Source organism: Cuculus canorus, chromosome 13 (genome assembly GCF_017976375.1).
Source record: "Cuculus canorus isolate bCucCan1 chromosome 13, bCucCan1.pri, whole genome shotgun sequence".
NCBI lineage: Eukaryota > Metazoa > Chordata > Aves > Cuculiformes > Cuculidae > Cuculus > Cuculus canorus.
Genome location: NC_071413.1, coordinates 7,358,428 through 7,380,741, shown reverse-complemented (window position 1 = coordinate 7,380,741; position 22,314 = coordinate 7,358,428). Strand labels below are relative to the sequence as shown.

General features: G+C 44.2%; 1 protein-coding gene across 1 annotated transcript; it reads right to left on the bottom strand.

The window, feature by feature from the left end:
• Positions 1–333: 333 nt before the first annotated feature.
• Positions 334–22,233, bottom strand: COTL1 (coactosin like F-actin binding protein 1). Its single transcript, XM_009561076.2, has 4 exons — positions 22,075–22,233; positions 21,322–21,404; positions 11,113–11,270; positions 334–1,697 (listed from the first exon to the last, which is right to left on the bottom strand). Exons 1-4 carry the CDS (start codon positions 22,149–22,151, stop codon positions 1,587–1,589), a joined length of 429 nt encoding a protein of 142 aa, XP_009559371.2. The 5' UTR covers positions 22,152–22,233; the 3' UTR covers positions 334–1,586.
• Positions 22,234–22,314: the final 81 nt, after the last annotated feature.

Here is a 22,314-nt window from a genome sequence, read left to right as displayed (position 1 = left end):
TGTTTCTGACCTCTCTACATTTATTTTATGTGGGTGTGAAATTCTCTTTGACCTAATTGCAATTCCCACTTGGCATTTTGGCACTGGAAATTTAGATGTAGAGCTGCTGAACAAAAAGTGTGTCACATGCGCTGTGGTCACCTCTGTCTTTCAGAGCAGCGACGGGCAGACAAGGGCTGCGGGCACAAGATCATTTTACATTTAAGCCAGTGTTTAATTCTCCTAATAGCCCCAAGATTGCAAGAGCTCAAGGCCTTACACCCAGGATTAAGAGACCTCCTAAATATAGGATTGTTGTTGCAGGGAAGGTAAAGGAACAACAGAGCCGCTGAGAACAGTTCTTGAAAAACATTTATTTCTGTAATGGGTTTATAGCACTGACTTCCAAGCCCCTGTATAACAGTTTCCCCATACACATAATTCTGGGGATAATTACCTTTGATGGAAAAAAAAAAAAGAAAGCCATACAAACAAGCCCCTTAAACAGTTTGGTACAAAACAAACTGTGCCTGGGTTTTGTGGGCTTCTGCTGCTGAATGTTTCATCCTGACTGGGACAGAGCTGCCCTGCTCCATCCCTCGGCCGCAGCTGCAGAATGCTTCACTGCCCCAAGGCCACAGATAACTGAAGAGGTTGTGTTTAACTGCAAAAAAAAAACCAGGGGGCACATGGGCAGAGAAGGCCGCTAGGATTCAGCGGCTGCTGTTTTTGCAAACTTCATTTAAAAAAGAAATCTATGCCTTTCAGTTTCACCTCCTGAGCCCCCACCGTTAGGAAAGTCAGATACAAACCCAGAGACCAATGTAGAAAATAGTGAACAAGTGTTTCAGACATTTCTAAGCCCCTCAGTTTACTGTGCCATGAAACCTCCAAAAAACCAACCAAACCCCCACGTTCAGATCATGTTGGATCTTATTTTGAAGAGGGAGGGATAGAGATGCAGCACACAGCATAGCAACTGTCAAGCAATGTTTAAGGCAAATTTATTCCCATCTATTAAGAGTTGAAGACTTTGCTTGTTTGTTTGCTTTGTTGTTTAAGCTGTTAGATAACATCTCAGCTGGATATTTAAGCTTAGGACATTTAAACAAAGTTTGAGGGAAGTCAAGTCAAGTTGATCTGAGCCTAGAACAGCAAAAAAATGTTATTCCCAAGAATATCAGAACAAATTTGAAAAAAAATTGAAATAACCAATATTCAGAACTTCCCCAAAACTTTCTCCCCTCAGAGACCAGGTCGAACCCAACTTAAACACACAGACATGCATGCATACGAAGGACACAATGGCAAGCCTCTACAAACACAATGCTGAAAAGGACAAAAGCAGAGCCAAACCTTAATTCCACAGATGCGAGAATATGGACAGAGTTATGAGTAAAAAATCGGAGAAAAAAGAAAAACAGGACATGGATGTTTCATGGGATGAAATGGAAAATAAAAGTTTGCTGTATGTAAAGAAAGGGAGTTCTTAGGTGCACACATAGAAAGCTGGGGATTTCAGTCGCCTCATCTCTCAGTTGTATTAGTTTGTTGTGCCTTTCCCCTCCCTTTGAGATCCAGGTGATGGTGCCAGGAGGTCCGTGTGTTTACTCAGTCTGTGCATCATAATTAGCCCCTCCTGCTTTCTTCAACTCATTCTTGATATAATCTTCATCCAGCTCTTTGTGGTCACTGATCACAAATTCTTTGGCAAAGTTCTGCAAGAGAAAAAAAGGAAAAACCTGTTAAAACAAGGGATATTTGTCCAAGTACCTGAATAAAGACAGCTCATCCAGCCTCTGGGGCTGTACAAGCTGCACACCCTTGTCTGCTGTGGTAGGGATGATAAACCGAAAGCCCTGGATGAGATAGAAGACAAGTGATGGCAGAACCCAAGACAACCTGGAAAAGTTCTCTGTGTCTGCTTGTACAGTCACGGGCTACAAGATCCGATCCTGCCTTATGCAACCGCTTTTCCTAGCAATAAATGCACTGGCTAGGCTAGATCAAGTTTCCTGAGTAGCATGTAAACTAAAATGCTCAAAATTGTTAACCGTCAGCATAATCTTGGGCAAGTCACCAATCCTATCCGTGCCCTTTATTAGGACCCCTTCTCCTAAAATAGGAGAACAGTGCTATGCTGCGGTACACTACAGTATCGTACCTCACTAGCTGAGAGGATGATGCTTTGATTGAAAATTGAGTATCGGGCAGATGGTACCAAGAGCAAATAAGTCTATGTAATTAGATTTATTGACTCCTCCTCTCAACTGTCTAATACACATCGTGGCCAAACCCAAGATACTGTTCCGGACAGGTTCCTGGTGGTGTTAACGGGCTCCACTATGCTCTGTGGTCTAATGATCCACAGTGACCTTTCACGACAGGCTTTATCAATACAGTTGTGTATTGCAGGGCAGCTATCCAGCTGCTCGAATGCTTTTTGCAGCTTCTGGGAGCTGGGCAAGTCCCAGGCAGTTTGCTTTGATGTGAGGTTGTGAACAGAGAAAACCTTTCTCAGACAGAATCACTGTGAACAGGATCTCCTGCTGCCTTTAGGGCAGTTGTCACCCCAGTGTCCCTACAGGCAGTGATTTGTTCCTTTGTAGGGCTGTCCCTCCTGCCTTTTGGAAAGGGTGGCGTGCATGTGTGTGCACAGACATTTTAGCAAACATGCACATTTGCTTCTTGATTTAGTATTTTCCTTCCCTTGCTAACCACAAATGAAAACATTGCCTGTGTTTTTTTCCTTCCTTCCTTCCCCCCCAGCCCAGAGAGGCTTTAGACAGCGTGAAAAACACAAGCATCCATTGCACTCCGCAGGGCTTGGGGCAAACTGATGACAAAAAAAGAAAAGAAATGAATTAAAATCCCAACAGCCCGGCTGCTTCTCAGGAAAGCTGCAGTCCCTGGGCAGTGAGTGTCCTGAAAGGTGACAGAGAATGCCTGGAAGAATGAGGTGATGCTTTGAGAGAGAAGCAGTCATCTTGTCCAGGTCTCCCCAGCATGAGAACAGCCTCAACACCACTGTGGATGGGAGGGTTCTAATTGCTTTCAGACTCTAAACCATGGGAGAGCACTCTGTTTGGCAGCATCTCAAGGGTCTCAGTTTGGGATCAGAGTCGAGTAAAGGAGGGGGTGGAGAAGGATTCAGCATGAAAGAGCCTCAGCACCTCTTTCATGCAGTGGAAAAATGGAAGGGAGAGCAAAACAGCTCCCTCCCCCACACCGGTCTCCCAGGCTGCGGCTGATCCTGTTTCACACTGTAGGAAATCCTCACTACTGAAGAGTTGCTTAGGAGTGGGGGAGAAAAAGCTTACAGCAGCTCCAAGAAGCCTTGTCTGCTCTACTTTAGTTTATCAGCAGCTAGACAAAAGCCTAAGGAACAAAACTACTTCACAGCACCGTTTTGCTCCACGCTTTAATGGTCAGTTTTCCTGGTGTGAGGACAGGCAGATAATTACAGGCACTCCTCCATGTCTTGGCAAAGTTCAGGGGAAAAGGGAGGAAAATTGTTTATTTAGAGGAAAAAAATCCTTTTTTTGAGATGGGAAATAAAGAGGCAACCAACAGAAAACATCAGATTTAGTCACATTCACAAGTGCCTTACTCCCAGATCTCCTGTGTGAGATCTTTGCAAAGCTCAGCTCTCACCAAAACCAAAGAAGAAATTATTTTCAACTATTTGATGCTCACTGAGGAGTGCTACCTACGTGATTTTTGAGTGCAGCCTTTTCAATCTCTTTTCTATGTGTTAACGAGTTCAACGAGTTTTCCTCAACTCGGGAAACTGATTATCCAGGACCAGGCGACGTCGGTGCTAGTCCTTCCCTTGACTTTAGTGAGAACTGAGGCAGGTCTGTAAAATCATTTCTGAGAGGGATTCCAGGAAAAAATGTGTGTATTTTATAAATGCAGGGCGGGTTTCCTTCAATGCCCAGTTTGCAGAATCCAACTGATTCTGAGTTTAAAACTGCAAGTGCACTCATGCGTGAACAGAGGGGAACCAAATTACATCACACAGTAATTACAGTTACTCAAATGTTTTCTCAACTGGACTGTTACCCAGATGATTCCTGAGTGATGACCCTTGGCCAACAGCCATTATTTCATATCAGTGCCACCAAGATATCTTGCAAGGTTGGAACAATCTCTCCCTAGCAGTCGGCCAGATGGGTTACGCTCCCAGCCACTCTTAAATATCCTCTTAACTGACTGGGCCACCTCTTGTGCCAGATTTGTACCCTCGGAGTGCAATCTGGGTCACTCACTGCTATTAATAACTGTTTTCTTTATTCCTTTCTGCTAGCAGATGTTGTTGAGGCCTTCTTTAGTTCTTCACACCAACTCTTACCCACCACAATGTCTCATCAAGACTGACCTCAAGGGGAGAAGATGCTTCAGGTGAGTTCGGTGCCTGGAACCCCTGATTTCAGTATCCTCCCTGACCTTTCTTCAGCCTCCCTCATCACTCTGAATTCACTGTTTGAGCAATTTGGGGTTCGGCTTTTGTTTAGGGTGCAAATCATAAGGTGAAGAGAGATATATAGGTATTTTAGAGACATTTGAAACTGCCTCTTGTGTCATCGCGGCAGGAAGACAGAAGGGACTCCAACTCTCAGATTGGGAGCTTGGGAACTCATGATCAACAACAGCACTTTTCAGCCCAGGGCCATCTTACCCAGAGTTCACTCTTTTTTTGTCCCCACTGAAACTGCCAGAATGTAGAACTACTCCAAACTGATTTAATTGGGTCTGATGTTAGCTAGACCAGGCAACAGTCCTTATCCGGCATGACTGTGATCTGTAATGATAAATAACCGATGATAGCAAACCAGCTCCTGCAAAGCAGCAGGAAAGATCCTAGCATCAAGCAGCTAACAGCAATGCCAACAGGCATGCGACTTCAATCAGATTTCTGGTTTGCCACCAGATTTTCTTTCTGTCCTTAAAAGCCTGGGGTGGAGAAAGTGCCTGCTTTCTCTTCTGTCACCCATACTGATATCTAATGCCTTTCAAGAGAACTGCAGAACAGTTATAGTTGCCTCAGGCACTGAGCATAACTGTGATGCTTGGACCCTCATTTTGCTGACATGCATCTTCATTTTACATCCTCCACTTCCTCTTCTCTTCTCCTCACCCTATCCCCAAGCTTTTTACAACCACAAGTCCCATGAGTGAATTCTAGCCTTTGTATTCATCCTAGAGTCACCAGAAGCCTACAGATAACAAAAACAATGATGCCATTTATCTTTATCACTCGCAACACAACAGCCAGCGCAGTCTTTTTGCTTTGCCTCTCAAATCACTGAACACGACATAAAAAGTAGGGTTTACTCATGGTTCTCCAATATACCTATCTAGCACGTGCTTCACCGTGTGCTTTAGTAGCAGAGGGTCACAATTTTGCAATCCAATCTCCTCTGTCACCCTCCATACAACAGTACACAAAGAAAAGGGCTCAAACCACTCAGGTCAGGTTGCAAAAACTGAGCCTGCGTCTCTTCCTGGGAAGCATGAAATTTATGCAGCAAGCTCAGTACAGCCTTTCTTTCCCAGACAACTTTGAGGGGTGGGGGGGGAGGTGGAGTAGATTTTCTTTCTATTGCAAGCCCTGAATGTTTAGCATATGGGGCCATAAAATTTTCCAAAGCTGGCCAAGGGAAAATCTGTCTGGTGCAGATACTGTACCAAAAAGATCTGCAGAGGCCCTTATAAATCCCAGCATGGGTGGGCCTGAAGCCAGAAGGATAATCGTGGTATGGTCTACAGGCACATGGGTTCTTAGCAGCTGTGGGCAGTGCCAGGTAGCTGAGCAGCTTCTTGCTGGTTTTGTTTATGCTAGGGCTTGCAGCAGCCTCCACTGATGTTCAAAATCAACAGTCCAACTGTGTTTAATGTCACCACTCCTATACACTGGTCATCCTAATTTCAGTGCAGATGCAGTACAGAGGAGATGACGTTGCCCATGTGTCTCCTCCAGCACAGTGTGAGTCCTAGACCTGCAGTCACGGGGGAGAAAAGACATGGCCTATTGCTGCAGCAAAGGTATGTGTTAGCAGGGCTTCTCTGAGTGCAAGGAGTACAGCTGCCCTCCAATCTCCTCTGGCTACACCAAACCTGGTCTTGCAATCAGCTGTCAGAGTCACAGCTATCAGCAAAGCCCCTCTCTTCAAATTTTCTGCTTGCTAATTTTTACATGGAACCGTTCCAGCTGCTGGGAAAAGCCAGCCCAAATCTCTGGCAAACACAACAACGAGAACTGCACTTCGGCTGCTCTGCAAATTCTTCCTATCTGTGCTGCATCCCACTGGAAAAGTCACAGGGCTTGTGTCAGATGTGGGGTGATGAGAAGCTGCTTATTCTGGCCTGAAGAAGTTACTTGTAAAGCTATCACTTTCTCTAGACTAGGGCTACGGTTCTTGTAAATCCGTTCCATTTGGTATGGTCATTACAGTAAACCAGAATAGGAAAATAACAGCCAAAAAGCACAATTTTGCTTGCTTTCCCAGCAGTATCTCACCCTCCTGACAGTAGTTCCTCTCTCTCAGCTGGACTACTCAAAGCCACCATAATACAACTGTTACCATATGAGTTTGATTTTCTGACTGCATCTTACAAAGCTATTAAGCCATCTTCTGTTCAGGTCACTGCACTAACACGAGAAACTGAATGCCCATACATGGAATTATGTGTGTTGTATCTGTCTGGAGACTAGGGGCAGTCATCCCATAGTGGGTCCTCCAACACGAGGTACCAGTATCACTGCAGTGAGGAATTGAGGGGAAAAAGAGAAAGGTGAATAAAAAAAAGATGTGGACATGAGCTCCAAAGCAGGAGCTCAGTAAACTTGTTGACATCACTAAAGCCAGGCAAATTCCTCACCACAAATAATAATGAATAAAATGCCACAAATATTTGCTCACAGAAACTGCACTGTTTTACCCTGAATATGATTTAGGGAAATAATAGGGCACATGACTATGTGGGGGCAGGAGTGCTGAAGAAAACAGTGAAGAATCAAAATCTATGGGAAATGGCAAATATCGGGCAGCCCCTTTGCTGAGACAGCCCTGTCAGAGAATTCCGTCCCTTCAGGAAAAAGGCCTCCATGCTGTATAACAGAGGGTTAAAATCTCCTGGTAGGAAATGTGGTCATGAAGGGCAACAAGTTCACAGAGGGGAAGCAACATTCAAGGGGAAGACAAGTCTGGTTTTCAGTTCTTCCGGCTTTTACACCAAAACTGGATGGAAAACACTGTGGAAAACACTTTCGCACTGGTTGCCACTCCCAGCCCCACAACCATTGTGCCTGGGCTTGTCCCTACTTGAAGAAAAGCACTGGAACATCATCCCTCTGCGTCTCCTCAAAGTGAATGGGCTGTTGACTGGAAGGCCTGACGCTCCTGTGCTTACACCCGCTGCTGCCAGGTTTCAACTTGCAGGAATTTTTATGGCTGAACTGAACCTCATGCTGGCAGCCGTTCCTAGCCATGACAAGCAGCTTACAATAGCCTCAATTTCTGGGCTTAAGCTAACTGGCCTGTTCCTCCTGGGCCTTTGGAATAAAGGAGGTCAAAACAACAGCCTTCAGAGCAGTATGAGTCCCTTGGATGGACTTGTACGAAGGCTGAATGACCAAAAGCTTGTGCATAAAAAGGAGGTAAAATGTAGAACCATCCTTACTGCCAAAGACATAAAACACGAGTTTCGGCTTTGGATGATTTTTTTTAGCCAAGTAGAAAATATGCCTCAAGCCTTTCTGTTCAGATCTACTGGCAGCTGGGTACAATCTTGGCATGACAAATGTCGCACAGTGCTCAAACTACAGTTGTGCAGAGGACACAAATGCTGTGGGGTCTGCTGCACGTATAGCTCGCTGTAAGTATCCGCCAGCTCACCCACGCAGCACAAGGTAAGACATGCTACTGCTGATGACAAATACATGCAGCATTGTAGTTGAAGTCATCCTGGCTTACTGTTTTATAAAGGATGCTCCCCAGCTGTTAAGTTTAGATCAATCTAGATCTCGGTTTAGACTGTACCCCAGAAATTACCTTCCAAACATCTTAGGCAGCAGTCCGCAAAGCATGGGATGTTGTGTGTTTCTGCTCCCCACCCCTAGGTCTATCCCTGGCCCAGGCAGAAGCTCAGTGGAGAAAAGATGGGATATGGCATCACCTTACTCCATGTCTCCATGTCTCCATTTACGCAGGGAAGCCTCCACACATTAATACCTAGCTATACCCTTCAGAAGTTGTAGATACATACTGGTTCCCCATCCTGGCCTTACTTCTCGGCTCAACTAAGACTAGGTCAGAGGCTTGACTTCCAGCAGAGGTCATTGGCTGCAAAAAAAAAGCTTCTGAATATTCCTTAAATGCAAAATGCATTTTTCTAAGATGCCAAATAAGTATAATGAATTCATCATTGAAGACGTAATAAGGATAGTGGCGAATAAGCAAGGAGAGCAGATTCTCGGATAATAGATATCAGGAGAACCATGACTATTTACACCAGATGAGATCCATCCCTGTAATTTTACAGTTAAAATCAATTGTCCTTTCTTCCTGAGAGGTCTTCTGGCAACTCCTCCACTGACTACCAGCGATGCTCCCAAGCCACCTCGCTACAGATTTCACAGCACCTGTCCCCAACCTTCCAAGTGAGAAATATAAAAGCAAGGGCTTGCTTTATAATATTCCATCCTTTTGTTCACAAGCCCATAATCTACTCTTCAACAGTTAATATACTTTACGTCTTCCTTACGGCAGGTGCTTCTTGGAGACTGCTAATAATCACCAGGTGTGAACATTCTTTATTCTATAGAAGCAATATGGTGGGGTTTACTTGCTAGGTAGTATTAAAGCTGACTGTCTTTCGCTTTGAGTGTCTTGACAGAAGAGCAGTGTTTATTGGCATTTGTTCAGCTTTGAGCAGAGCTCATCCGTAGCTCATCATCTGCAACATAGCAGAGAATATAAAGCAGGCCTCCCCTCACACTGAGGCACTGCTCTTTATTAAAGAGCCACAGTTAGCTTTTGCAAGTATTACAAGATAGTGAGCAACCTTCAAGTTTTACGGCGGGCTTCTCAGAATGACGAGATGTTGTCCTGGAATCCCAGCCAGTATTTTCTACAGAGCACAAAATCAAAGCTGTTATCTGCTGTACAAAAAGCCCCCTTGTGCCACCCTTCCTTGGAAGGAGAGCCACGTCACGCAGGGCAGGTGCGCCAATGGGCGATGCACACAACTGAAACTGCAGAGAGCCAAACTGCATCCATAGCCTAAGTTCTCTTTGGGGTTTGGAAAGAAAAAAATTCCTGGTTTAGGGTAGTACTTATTCCAAATGATGAATCAAGACTGAGTCAGATTTGTAGTTTGCCATTGCAGCAAAAAACCAACCTTATTTTCCTGTTTATAACTCACATCTTAAATAATGCCTATAAAAGTCAGCAGCAGTGGAGTGACTGGGAATATACTTGAAGGTCAAGAGAACTAGCAAAAGGGAAATAGCTCTGGGATATATTCCCTCTACTGACGTTTAGTTGGACTTCCTTGTCCTCTTTTGTTTTGATAGATTATCTACAGGGTTATATGCACAAAATGAAGAAAATAGTCCTGCTTTTATCCCACTCCACTCAGAGGGATTCAGTTGCACATGTAGAACTGTTCAAAAGATTCGTCAAAATAGGTTCTTACAGAAAGGAGATCACCGTTGGCATTGCATTCAGAAATGCTTTTGAGTGCATTATACGCATGGTTGCTCAATAAAAGCGTTGCATTGTTTTCATATTTTAGTACAGATTAAATGGAATATGAAAGCTTTTAAGCAACAGCCAGGAACTGCTAATGTTCCACCAGATTATTAACTCATACAGACTACTAATGAAGAAGAAACAAGTGAAATTGCAAATTATAGGTAACAGACCTGAGCGACATATCTTAAGAACAGCTTTCAGGAATGCTATTCAACTCAACAGGAATAAATTGTCTAAACATATTTTTCAAAGAATCTTAGTGACTCTTACATGAGTCATTCATTAGTACTGTAGAATTTCATCTTCAGCTGCAATGACACAGTTTCAGCTGCTTCACATGAACAGAGGTTTGCTCTCCTATCTCTCAGGTGTCATTATAGAAGTTTCTTTTCAGAATAGACGCCTCTGAGTAGCTGTTGTTTTGAAAGATTTAGTACCAGTGCTTATCTCCTGGTAGGGTATGAATTTATGACATTCTTCATACTACACCCTGTTCTCCAAATGTAGTAAGACCATTTCTCAGACTTTGTGGAGGTTTAGTTGAAAGAGCTAATCTTGCTTTAAATACTTCTTCAGAGAAAACATGCTAAACGTTAACATCTCTGCTAAAGTCAGCTTTTTGGCAGCAGTTCTTTGCAGCCTTCCACAATTCACTTCTCTAGTGGCTGTTGCTCGTTTTCACTCACTTGGACGGAGCTTGAAGCCCGACCCAGTGAGTCCAGCTCAGTGCCCTGGGAGGCCTGGGCAGAGTTAAATGATAAGCTCAGTTAGGGCAGAGAAACTCAAATGAAGCCCTTCCAATGTGTGTACTGAGCACATTTCTCTTTTTCCCCTGATATGCCCAAGGCCAAACAGAAGACTATTGAAATCTAGTTAGCTATTAAGAGCTGATAGTTAATTGGTACTGATAGGGACTTCAGACTTTAGTTGAATAGGTCCATGAATTCATTGTGCAGAGACAAAGGGCCTCAAGAGAACTTTAAACAAGGGCGTGGTGTTTTCTGTTTAATTTTACCTATTTAACTTAATACCGCCTTGTCCTCTACCATTCAATATTATGTTATTTCCGTATCAAGGAAGGAGATGGGAAACATCTTACTGGTGACAAAGAGGGGAGTGCATATATTACCTTCCCATGAAATAGTTAAAACAGCAATAAGCTCAAAGGTGCTTCCTTATGCCCAAGTGCTCAAAGGGCAGGAGTTAAGTCTTCCTAGTAGGAAGACAGGCAATAGGAAACTATCTTCTTTTTAAAAGATTAACTACTAAGTTGAAGGATGATCCAATCCTTTCCCTGCCCTCTCCTCCTTCTGGTGTTTGTAGAGCTAAAAGTGATGAGAATGGGTGGTTATAAGCAGAAGGAAGAGGTTACCTGTACTACTTCTTTGACCAAAGTCTTGTCGGTCCCAGTTTTGGCTCTCTGCAGACCACTGACATCCTCTCCAATCCAAGTGATGAGGGCAAACTTGACTCGCTTGCTCATGGCATCACCAGTGGTGAATCGGACAAAGCCAAACAATCGAACATCATCTGCAGACAAACCAAAAATGATAAAATGTTTAAAAACAGAAACATCCCTGCCATTTTCCAGGGTAAGACTACTGCTCTCAACTTAAAAGACCAAGCCAAGGCACTGACCCTGTGTTACAATACCATGGTTCTGGATTATCGGGCCAATACAGGAGCAACACTCATACGCCCTTCACTTGCAATATGTGCTTTGCCAGTGTTAGATCTGTGTCTTCCTGGGGTGCTGAGACACTGGGAGGAAACGGACTGTGCGGGCCACTCCACCCCACATTACTGTACCACCACTGAGTTTGGAAATGGCTAAAATACAGTCAACAGGCATTTCAAGAGCACAGAGCTAACCTTAATTACACATTCAACTAGACCACTCAACTGCAGATCACTGATCAAGAGGGTAAGGAAGCCTCTCTGTTTCTTACAGGATAGCAGGATTTGAGTCACATTTTAAACCATATACCAGAAACTGGGCATTGTGCAAATCTGATTCTTTCCCCTCCTTCCCTTTGACAACATTTCTGGCTCACTCGTGTTATGAGTTTACAAGACAGACGGAACAAGAAGAAGTAAAAGGCAAAAACGGCAATTACTTCCCAAGATGTGCTTTTCTACTCATTCTGAAGCCCTGTAGAGAAAGGCCTTGGATTCCAATACTGTTCTGATCTTTGTTTCACAGCTGGTTTCTGCTATATCACACCAGACTAGAGTTATTTAGTCTGGCCATATGCATAAAAACCTTGTAAAATCCTTGTCTCAAAGAGTCTGGTCTTTCATTGCAGAATGACTCATCAACCGAGGCAGTTGGAAGCCTTCATTACCACAGGCACTTAGAAAGCATGTGATACCATCCACTCATATCCCCAGCCTCGGTGGCATGCATGATGCTGGAGCCTTCAACCAGGATTGTGCAGAAAAGCAGAGCAGATGGACAGTTGTGCAATCGTGGAATATACCTAATCATAGCTACTTCATCTGTTACAGGTCACTCAGGTCACTCAAGACCTTTTAAATGAAATGAGATGACTCAAAAATAGAAGAACAAACTTGCTGTTTGAAAAGAAGCATGTTCATCCTGGTTACACTTGTTGTGACCAGCTCAACACGTTTTATACGTGTTTGCTGTCTTGACTACTGCCAGGTGAAAATGCAGGCTCCAGGCATAGTAACATTTGCCAACATCCCCATCCCCGGATCCATTACAGCACACTCCAGAAATGGTCAGGAGAGCCCCAGGAGCTCCATGGAGCTCTAAACTGCTCATCCCCAGAAAATAAGCTGCTAGAAATCAATGCCAAAAAAAAAGTGGGATGATCTCTGAAAGCTGACAGATCTCAGAGCTTCTTTAACGCTTTGCTTTGCCAAAATGTGAGTAAAGACAAATTCCCCCTGATAAAAGATGAGGTTTCTAAGTCTCTCCCTCTTTTGTTCGCTATGTGCTTTTTTACCACTGACAGATGACTACTGGGGAGCACTGGAAAATGTTTGTAAGGGTATGTGTGGCCACTACAGTGTTTAAAACAAACTCCTCTGAAGATTTCAAAGCTGAAAGAAAGAAAAAGAGAGATCTTATTCCAAAGAAAAATGCAGATGAATCTTGGGAAGGAGAGTAAGAATCATGCATCGATGTTGCAGGAAACATAACTTTTCTCTCTTGGAATCCCTGTTACTGGCAAGTACAAGAAACATACAGAGAGACACCTGTTTCTAACAGTAAATCCTCTTCCCAAGATTGATTAGAACCATAAATGAACCGACAGCCAGGAAATACCCAAGGTGAAAAGAGACAGTAAATCCCCTAACATTACTATTAACAGTTCTATGGAAAAAAATTGCTTTCCCAGATCTGATAGTAAAGGAGGCCACACTCTACTAAGAATTGTACTGTGGTTCCTATGGGAAAACAGTGCTGAAGGCACAATAATGTCACCAAGTCCTGACCTTTCCTATACTGTAACTGTATCAGAGCTCTTTCCGTGGACCCATCACTTTTCACCTTGAGTACATAGGTTTGTCATCCCTGCCCCTTCTACCAAAAGCTGTTAGAGGTCCCGGAGACTGCTTTGGAATGCACACCTTTATGATAAAGATCACAAACAAATATAATGAATGTGAAGAATTCCAAGTTTCTCTGCAGTGCTTTTTCATAGCAACGTTAAAAAGAGGTTGAAGGAATTTATCTGTCGGCAGGAATTTTAGTTTGATATGAACCCACAGATCTCTGGCAGCGGCAGGATTTGCTTCTCAGCAAAAGAGTTTGAGTGCTTTCCTGTCCTGTATGGAAGCAGCCCAATCGGTGGCACAGAAGGGAGCCAAACCCAGCAGTTCCACATGGGCTTTCATCTATCAGATCACCTACCACTCAGCGACTATGAGAAATTCTGACTTCATCATGCTAAGTCCCAATAAGTTTACTGAGCAACTGAGGTTAGATGTGGGGCTCTGAGTCACCGTCTTGGGCAGAATTTACCAAGGGCTTCAAAGGTTACACCGCAGCTACGTGCTTTCTCCTCCCGTCTCCCCATGGAGGTTGTAGCCCCACAACTGCAGAATTTGCTTTTCAGCTGCAACATTTTTCAGTCCAGAGTATTTAATACAAACTACCAATATGTGAGGCTTTAATTCTATGTGCCAGTCTGTGAATTGCAGCAGCTGAGGACCATTTCAGCAGCTGCAGATAAAGCCAAGAGGGAAGGCTAATTAGAGCCCTTGGCAATTAACATATCTCTTTTCCTAGAAGGGCAACAGGGACAGACATGGAGATTTTTAGCACCGGTTCAGCCTGGGTGTGAGCCTCTCCAGCTGCAGGTCAAAATCCCTGAGCAGAAGTGGTTGAGTTTCACAATTAGTCTGAAGCATGTTCAGAGCGATAACAGGATTAAAACACAAGTTCTTTTATACTCCCAGATTTCCTCTTTCACAGTTAATCGGTTCTACCCTACCAGATCACCTCACTGCACTGGGAGTCATCAAATGCCATCAGTGCCAACTCCCCTAGAAATCTCAAGACATTAATACCTGACACACTCCCCCAATAGCCCCCCCCCCCCATTTTTACACAAAACCACTTAGAGCAGTTTCAGGAATCGCTGCGGGGTGGGAGGGAGCCTAAGAAATCAAAGAGAGACAGCAGATTTCCTCTGAAGGAGGAAATCCTGCCTATCTCTGTGCAACCACCTTCCTAGTCACTAAGCCATGAATTTCAGGGCAGAGAGAAGCAATTAATAGATCTGGGTAGAACGGAAATAGCAGCTTTATTTGAGAAGATCTCACTAATTACAAACAGCAGAAATTAACAATGTTAATGCCTTCTAATATCACTACTCCTTTAAGTATGGCTCTACAGCAAGACAACAGGGCCATACAAACAATGAAAAGTATAATGAATGCCTTAATGAGCATCACTTAGTATTTTTCTCCGAACCCCTTACTTAGTAGGCAGGATTTTCCAAATATACTGATTAAGCTGCCCTTGACTGTCAACAAAGCTCAATGCCAAGCTGCACAGATTTCCTTAATGGTTTTCTCCTCTTTTTCATCCACACAAACCCTTTGGTTCAGCTACACTAAAAAATTCCCCATTAGATTAAAATGCACTGACTCATCAGTAAAAGACAATAGCTGCAGGAGAGAAATACACTGTCAAAAGGTTCACGGTTCTTAATCTTGCAGTTCTGAATGGCAAAGCAAGAGACATGCCGAGATAAGGCTACTGCTCCCAGCTTCACCTGCTCGCTAAATCAAGGTCAGAGAGAGCAAGGCAGCTGATGGAGGGAACTGCTTTTGTGTTCTGTCCAACAATGAATTACTGATGACAGGTTTCATGGATTTGTTTGTTTCAATTGGATTCATTTGACATTAATTTATCAATTTTCCACCTCTTCATTCACCTCTGTAGTCACGTGGCTGGAAGTGCAGACAGAAAACTTTCTCTACCTCTTTACTACACCATTTTTTCCCTCTTTAACCCTTTACTGAAGCCTATACACTCGCACCATACAGACACATTCATTAAGTCACCTAAGACAAATAGAAAATATTTGACCTCAGGACTACAACTGCAGGGGGGGCACCAATCCTACCCATGTAACCTGGGGTGGCTGACATGAGTACAGGGCACTCGGGACACGAGTGCATGGAATGACCCCACGCTGACTTGTCCAGCTTCTCTGGTCCAGTAAAGCCACCGGCAGCATCGCACCAGGACTTGCTGCTACCCCAGTGACAGTGTCCTGCAGCGATGTCTTTCCTGACCTGGGTATATTCTAGAGCGCAGAGTGGGAGGAAACAGGGGATCCAGCTAATCTTTGTTTCTCTTCCCTTAAGGAAGGAACAGTTGTGTCAGTCAGCCAGAAGTAAGGGCTGGGCAGTCACCAAAACAAAGGACATGTGGAAGACATAATGCCCGTCTTCACCTGCTCTTGTGCCTACCACAGTACGGTAAAATGCAGCCCCACAGCCATGGGGTCTTAAATTAAGCATCACAGAACTAAACTGAATGCAAAGAGTTACTATTTCAGAGCAGAACTTGACCTGATGCATTACTCCCACAAAAACTAATGGGAATAATCCCTAAAACAATCCCCTGTCCATTGCAATGGATAGTCTAAGCCACAGCTCCAGCCAGCAGCCAGGAGACCACTATCAAACACCTCCACTTCAGCTCACCCTTCCGTCAGGAGCAAGGAGGGCACAGGGACAGGGACACAATGCAAAGACAGTCCGAAATTCCCATCAGCCACCAGTGGCCCCAGGTATTCCTTTAAATAGATATTAAGGGAAAGCAGGCAAGACGAACGTTAAAGAGGAAAAACAGAAGCAGTAGGAGACCGATTTACAAAGCCCATTTTAGCAACTTAAGATGTAGCCAAATACAGATAAGCACCTATCTCATTATACTTCCTCGTGCATTTTTACAAATCTTTCCTACAACCTAAGGTGCCAATGTAATCTTGCTGATCTCCCAACCCTGAGCTCCTAAATTTTATATACAGGCCAGGCTTTATAGGACAAATTGTCATAAGCCTAAAAGAGTTTGCATTTGTCTTAGGAGCCAATTCTATTTCTATTTTCTTCCTAATATTTTATGTCAACTAGAAATTATTTTATAAGGTATTTATTTCAGATCAAAGATTTTCAGTTCTTCCTCATGCTGAATGCACAGTGTGGTTTTGGTTTGATCTTTTCAGACACATGAATAACTATCTCATTTTGTGCTGTCACTGCAATTATTTATCTGGACTGGGGCTTTCCAAATAAAAGGCTCATTATTTCTTTTGTCAGAGATTCACGGAAAAGCAACTGTTCACATCTGGCATGGGGGGAAACAGAGTCTTCCAACCTCTCTGTTACTTAATGGCAGCATACACATTTAAAACAAATAAAATAAACCACAAAGACAATGTGATGCTCTGCTGCTTCGTAATACAGAAACTGAAGCAAGTAGTCTGGCGCAAGCAGATATTACTGACACATACAAAAGTTTAAGTGGATGTTTTTGACCGGCCTTTTAGTTCAGTATCGGAGTTGAATGTCATTCTGATCTTCTCAGCAACAGCATCACCAGCCCAGCTATGAGCTTTTGAAATTAAAAACAACAACAAGAAAGCCCAAGAGCCTTCTTATCCTTCCATACAATAACCTTCAACTTTTATTTCTGTTTCTGGCTTCAAATCCACCAACTCAGCTGTTTTTTTTTTTTCTTTAAGTGGACTGAAGGCACGTACTACTAAATACCAAATTAATGCTATGTCTGGATCCATGCCATCTGCAGAGGCAAGAGCTGGAACTGTGAAGTAAAATGGATCAAATGCCTTGAATTAAGCCCCTGTTTGATGCAGAGGTAATCTGTGCTGTTAAGACCAACCAAAACAGTCCTTAGCCAGAAGACACAGGGGGTGTCTACTCTGTGTGTTTAATGACCCTGACAAAATTAATGTCCTCTGCTTCAGTCTCCAGACTCTTTGGGTCAAACAAAGGCCAGTACAGTCAGATACATCGGCTGTTACCAAGAACTGCAAGAGGAAGTGTCAACAACAGCCATGTCCTAATCATATATGGACTTGACTGGGCCAGTGGTTTAAACGAACTCCCTTGCCTCTTTGGGACAGCCTAGAGGAGAGGTGTTCGCACACCTGGGGCTGGTCTTTGGAGGACAGAGAGGACTACTGCCTGAGACTAAAGCAGAGTCTACCACCTCCCAGCCAAAGTGTTTAAGTCATCTTGTGGCCTGACACAGACCTCGACAGCAACAGGATGGCACTGACCAATATGCAAAAGTCTAGGGTTCAGGCAGTGTTTGCAGCATAATCCTGGAACCTTGAATAAATGGACACTGAAGCAGCTTTTCTTCCCATGTTTTCTTCCTTTAAGAGTGGCAATTGCCAAACAGTGGCATGGAAAAAGGATGATAGTTTCATTATAGAGTTCCTTAAACTTTTCTCCTAGTACACGAAGCTTAGTAAAGAGCTCAGTAAGAAAAAGCCTACACCCCAAGAAATTAACGTGTAAATCCGATGTGCAATGTGTATCTGAGAGTAGAGCAGTGAGAATAACAAAACCCTCACGAGGCACACGGGGTGCAGCAGCAGTGCCTGGCTCAGGGCACAGCCCTCACTGCTCCAGGAGCTCAGCAGCTCAGCCTGTCGTGTGTTCTTTCAACAGCAGCCCACAGAGCTTCGCTGGAAGTTCCAGAGAGCTGGTTTCTAACACGGTCTTTTTGAACTGCTACTTTCATTAAAAGAAGCAATTTCAGCTTCTTGCTTTCCCCTTTGTCCTCACCCATTCTCGTTCCCTGAGGAGGTTTGCAGCATCACTGATGGGTTGGGCCATGCTCTGCATGAAAAGGGTTACGTATGTGGGAAGAAAAAGCAGAAATACAACCCTGCTACCAACAACCCCCTCCAGCCCTTCCTAACCTCTGTTGTTGCACAAGGCAGGATGTCCACCACAGGCAAATAGCTTCCAAACTGGCACAAAAGACCTTCTTGGTCTCAGAGCCACATAAATTAGCCCACACTGACGCCGCCTGCTCCTGTAATTTAATTCCCCGGAGGGAGGCAATATGTACTGCATGCCGAAGGTGCTTTTAATAAGAATGGTTATTAAAGAAAGCGGGGGTCACAAATGTTTGCCACTCAGAATGGTGCCGAAATAGATGGTGCAGAAAGTAGAACACAGCACAGGGGGACTTGGTGACACTTTGCATTCTAAGGTTTTCAGTTCCAGCTCCTACTCTCACCTTCAACCACCAAATTATGCTCTATCAGAGGCAGCAGTAGTACTTTGTGGCTTCCAGGGCAGTGCTTTTCACACACACAAAAAAAGGAATTAAAAACAAGGAAGGAAGTTTATTCTGATACCAGGTTTTTTTTATCTTTTAATCACATTTTCCGAAGCTGTTTGCATTGACAGTAGCTCTTCTCCCCTTCAGCAGAACGTAGAAGAAGATAAGGTGTGGACAAGGAAGGAGGAGACACAGCAGTAGAAAGGAATAATATTTAGCCGCTCTTCCTATCTCTTCCTGCTCTTTATTTACTGACTTTGTTTCAGCAGAAATATTCCAACCAGCTCTACTTCATAGTAACATTTGGCACCTTTCTCCCAGACAAAAAGGAAAGCTCTAACTTCACTGCTGGCACGAGTCTCATTTTCTGACTACATCTAGTGGCCCAGACGAAGGGTTGCTGCACAGAGGGAAGGACAGAAACTCACATCTTTTGCTTCCCCAACTTCTGCACTGTAATTTGTAGGTGGAGGATCTTCCTTTCTAGCACTTTGCCAAGAACTCGGACCACGAATCATGGTTTTGCACAGTTCTTTAGGCCTCTGACATTGTGCTCCAGAGGGAGGTTGGAGGACAACCTCTTGCCCCTGGTCTGCCAAGGAGCAGCCCAGACCAGGTGCACGTGAAGGAAGAGGGAAAGAAGGAAAGGCAGCAATGGAGCAGCTATAAGGGACTTAGCTCTACATTAATCGTTAACAATAGGCCACAGCCTACCTCATAGATGCCCTTTATTTAACTCTTCCCTTACTGTGCCTATGTCTAAAATATGAAAAATTTCCTTTTCGCTGTAAAAATGTTTCATTCAGTGTTGGGGCCAGCCTAGCATTTGGCTGGTATAAACCAAGTGTTCCTTAACCTCTGTCTGTTTTAATATCCTGTTTATAAATAAGAGTTTGGCATATGCAAATGATGGCAAGAAAACAAAACTGGCCATATTCCAAAGTGCAGTATGTGCCTCCAGTAGCTGTTATACACATCCAGCCCAATCAGTGCCTGCTCTCTGCCAAAGCCCCTCTGCCTGCTTACACACTAGATGAAAGTATTCTTTACACTACAGAAGGGAAGAAAGGAACTGTTTTTAAGAGGGTGCTACTCCAGACAAAGCATTACAAATTAGTTAAGACAAAATAAGGCATGGGCTTCAAAAAAAAAACCAACAGAAAACAAAGGAAATAAATGGGGAAGGTTCCTCTGCAAGCCTCAGATGTCTGGAGGCACTGGAGACACTCCATTACATTGACCACAAGAGGAGACAGAACACGGCACTCTGATACCGAAGCTGTTAACCTCCTAAGAAAACTACTGACCCTTTAGGCAACATTGGCACGAATTTTGGAAGCGCTGAGCTCTGGGTTTCCCCGTATGCCAGATAGTTGCTTTTTTTCCTTATGTTGCCTATTTAGAAGAGTTGAGTGGGAAGGTGTTCTGGCAGTACAGGGCACCAGCTCTTCTAACATCAACTACGAGAGGATCTGGGGACTTTTCCCTGCAAAGATCCCAAGAACAGCTGGAAAAGAAAAGCTGCGTTGATCCTAGTAAGACCCCACTGCCAATGTAGCAGAGCAGTATAAACCATCTTGATTTAGTGGCTGCTTTCCAAGGATTAAAACATATTTTTCTTCTGTGATATTTACTGACTGATTAGACCAGTCCTGCTCTCATTTAAGTTACTGGAAATCCTTCCCTCTAACTAAGTAAAATACAGCCAAGCCCTAGGACTTGACAGACCAATTTGTATGGTCTCTGGCATTCCAGTAGCTGGGAACCCCTGACTAGAGTGCCTCCAGGAATCGCCCCACCTTGGGAAGGGAGAGACTGCTCTACACACAATTCCTTCGCTGTACAGATACATAATTCAAAAAATACAGGTTAAACATAAAGGTCAATTGTAGAGCAACTAGATGAGTAAGGAAGAGATTGTTATAGTCCAGTATTAGTTACAAATGCTGCTTATCTCGTGCCATTTGATGATATTGTTAAACAGCAGCCAAGATAGGATGAAAACCTATACAATTTCTCCCTGTAAGTTATTTTGAGAGAAAGCCCACTCTTGTAAAACATACCTAAAGTTAAGATAAGGTGAAGTTAAAAATTCCTCACTTTATTTTAATTTTCCCCAGGCTTTGTTCTTCCTGGTAATGTTCTACAACCAAGAGTTAAACAATCAACTGCCATCTTTAAACCTAGAGCCCCAACTGTTGCGGTTGTGCAACGCCACATCTACGATTGTTCTCAGTGCTGTACTGTATGAGCCGATCTTCGGCATAACCACTCGCTGCTTAGGTTTCATGTTCTTAAAAAAATCCAAGCAAGCCTTCTAACTGCAGTTACTTAGCGCTATGAATACAATTCACAGAAGCATTTTATTGCAAAATGATCTTAATGACTGTATCTTTTAGCCACAAAAGAAAAAATAAAGAAAAGAGTCTTTTTTGCTCTTCAGCAAAAGTGCTGCAGTGCCAAACAAGGAGACCGTTGCTAATCAAGCATCTTATCTTGTTTATAACTGACAAGCAATGAGACATTGTGTAAAGAGGAGGGAAAAGCCTAAAGGACCTCCGGGCTAAGGGTAAGACAAAGGACTGGCTGGACTATGGACTTCAGGGAGTTCCACTCAGCGGCGTCTGGAAACCCGGTCGTGCAGGACAGGGCAGACACGGGGAAGCGGCAGCACTAACTCTGGTTTACTCAAGTTTTCTCCCGTCCTTTTCCCCCTTGCAGCAGGCAGCAAGAAACACCGTGAGGTGCCAAAGCGATCAAGACGGAGCTTACCTGTGCACTTCCTTTTAAAGGTTTCATAGTCTACCCCTTGGTCTCCAGGGACAATTGTAGAGCCGTTGTATTTAAAAGTCACCCTTTGGGAAGGGGAAAAGAGAAGGGGAATGATACATTTAAAAACCATCCTTTGGGAAGGGAGTGACAAAAGTCAAGCTTTGGGTAGGGGTAAAGGGAAGGGGAGTGCTACATTTAAAAGTCACCCTTTGGGAAGGGGAAAAGAGAAAGGGTGTGATACATTTGAAAGCCTTTGGGAAGGAGAAAGGAGAAAGGGAGTGATACATTTAAAAGTCAGCCTTTGAGAAGGGGAAAAGAGAAAGGGAATGATGCATTTAAAAGTCAGCCTTTGGGAAGAGGAAAAGAGAAAGGGAGTGATACATCTAAAAGTCAGCCCTTGGCTAGGAGTAAAGGGAAGGGAATAATATATTTAAAAGTCACCCTTTGGAAAGGGGTAAAGGGAAGGGGATGATACATTTTGAAAGCCACCCTTTGGAAAGGAGAAAAGGGAAAGGGATGCTACATTTAAAAGTCACCGTTTGGGATTGGGAAAGGGAAGCGAATAGTACATTTATCAGCCTTTGGGAAAGAAAAAGAAGGGATGGGGAAGAGCACACTGTAAAAACAACCGATCCTTTAGGAAGGGGGAAGAGGCGAAGGGGTATAAGGTCTACGGAATTCACCCTTTCGGAGGGGGAGAGGAGAAGGAATCGCAGCGCCGGTGCCAGTCCGGGAGCCGCCGGGTCCACCTACCAGTTCACCTCGGTGGCATCGTCCCTGACGAGGTTGTACGCCTCCCTGCACGCCTCCTTGTCGATTTTGGTGGCCATGGGGGCTGCCGCGCCGGGCGGGGGAGCGCGGAGCGGCGCGGAGCTGGGGGGGGGTCTCCGCTGCCGCCGCCGCTACCGCACGGCGCAGTGCCCGCCCCCCGCAATAGAGCCTGCCCCCCGCGACAGCGCCTGCCCCCCGCAATAGAGCCTGCCCCCCGACAAT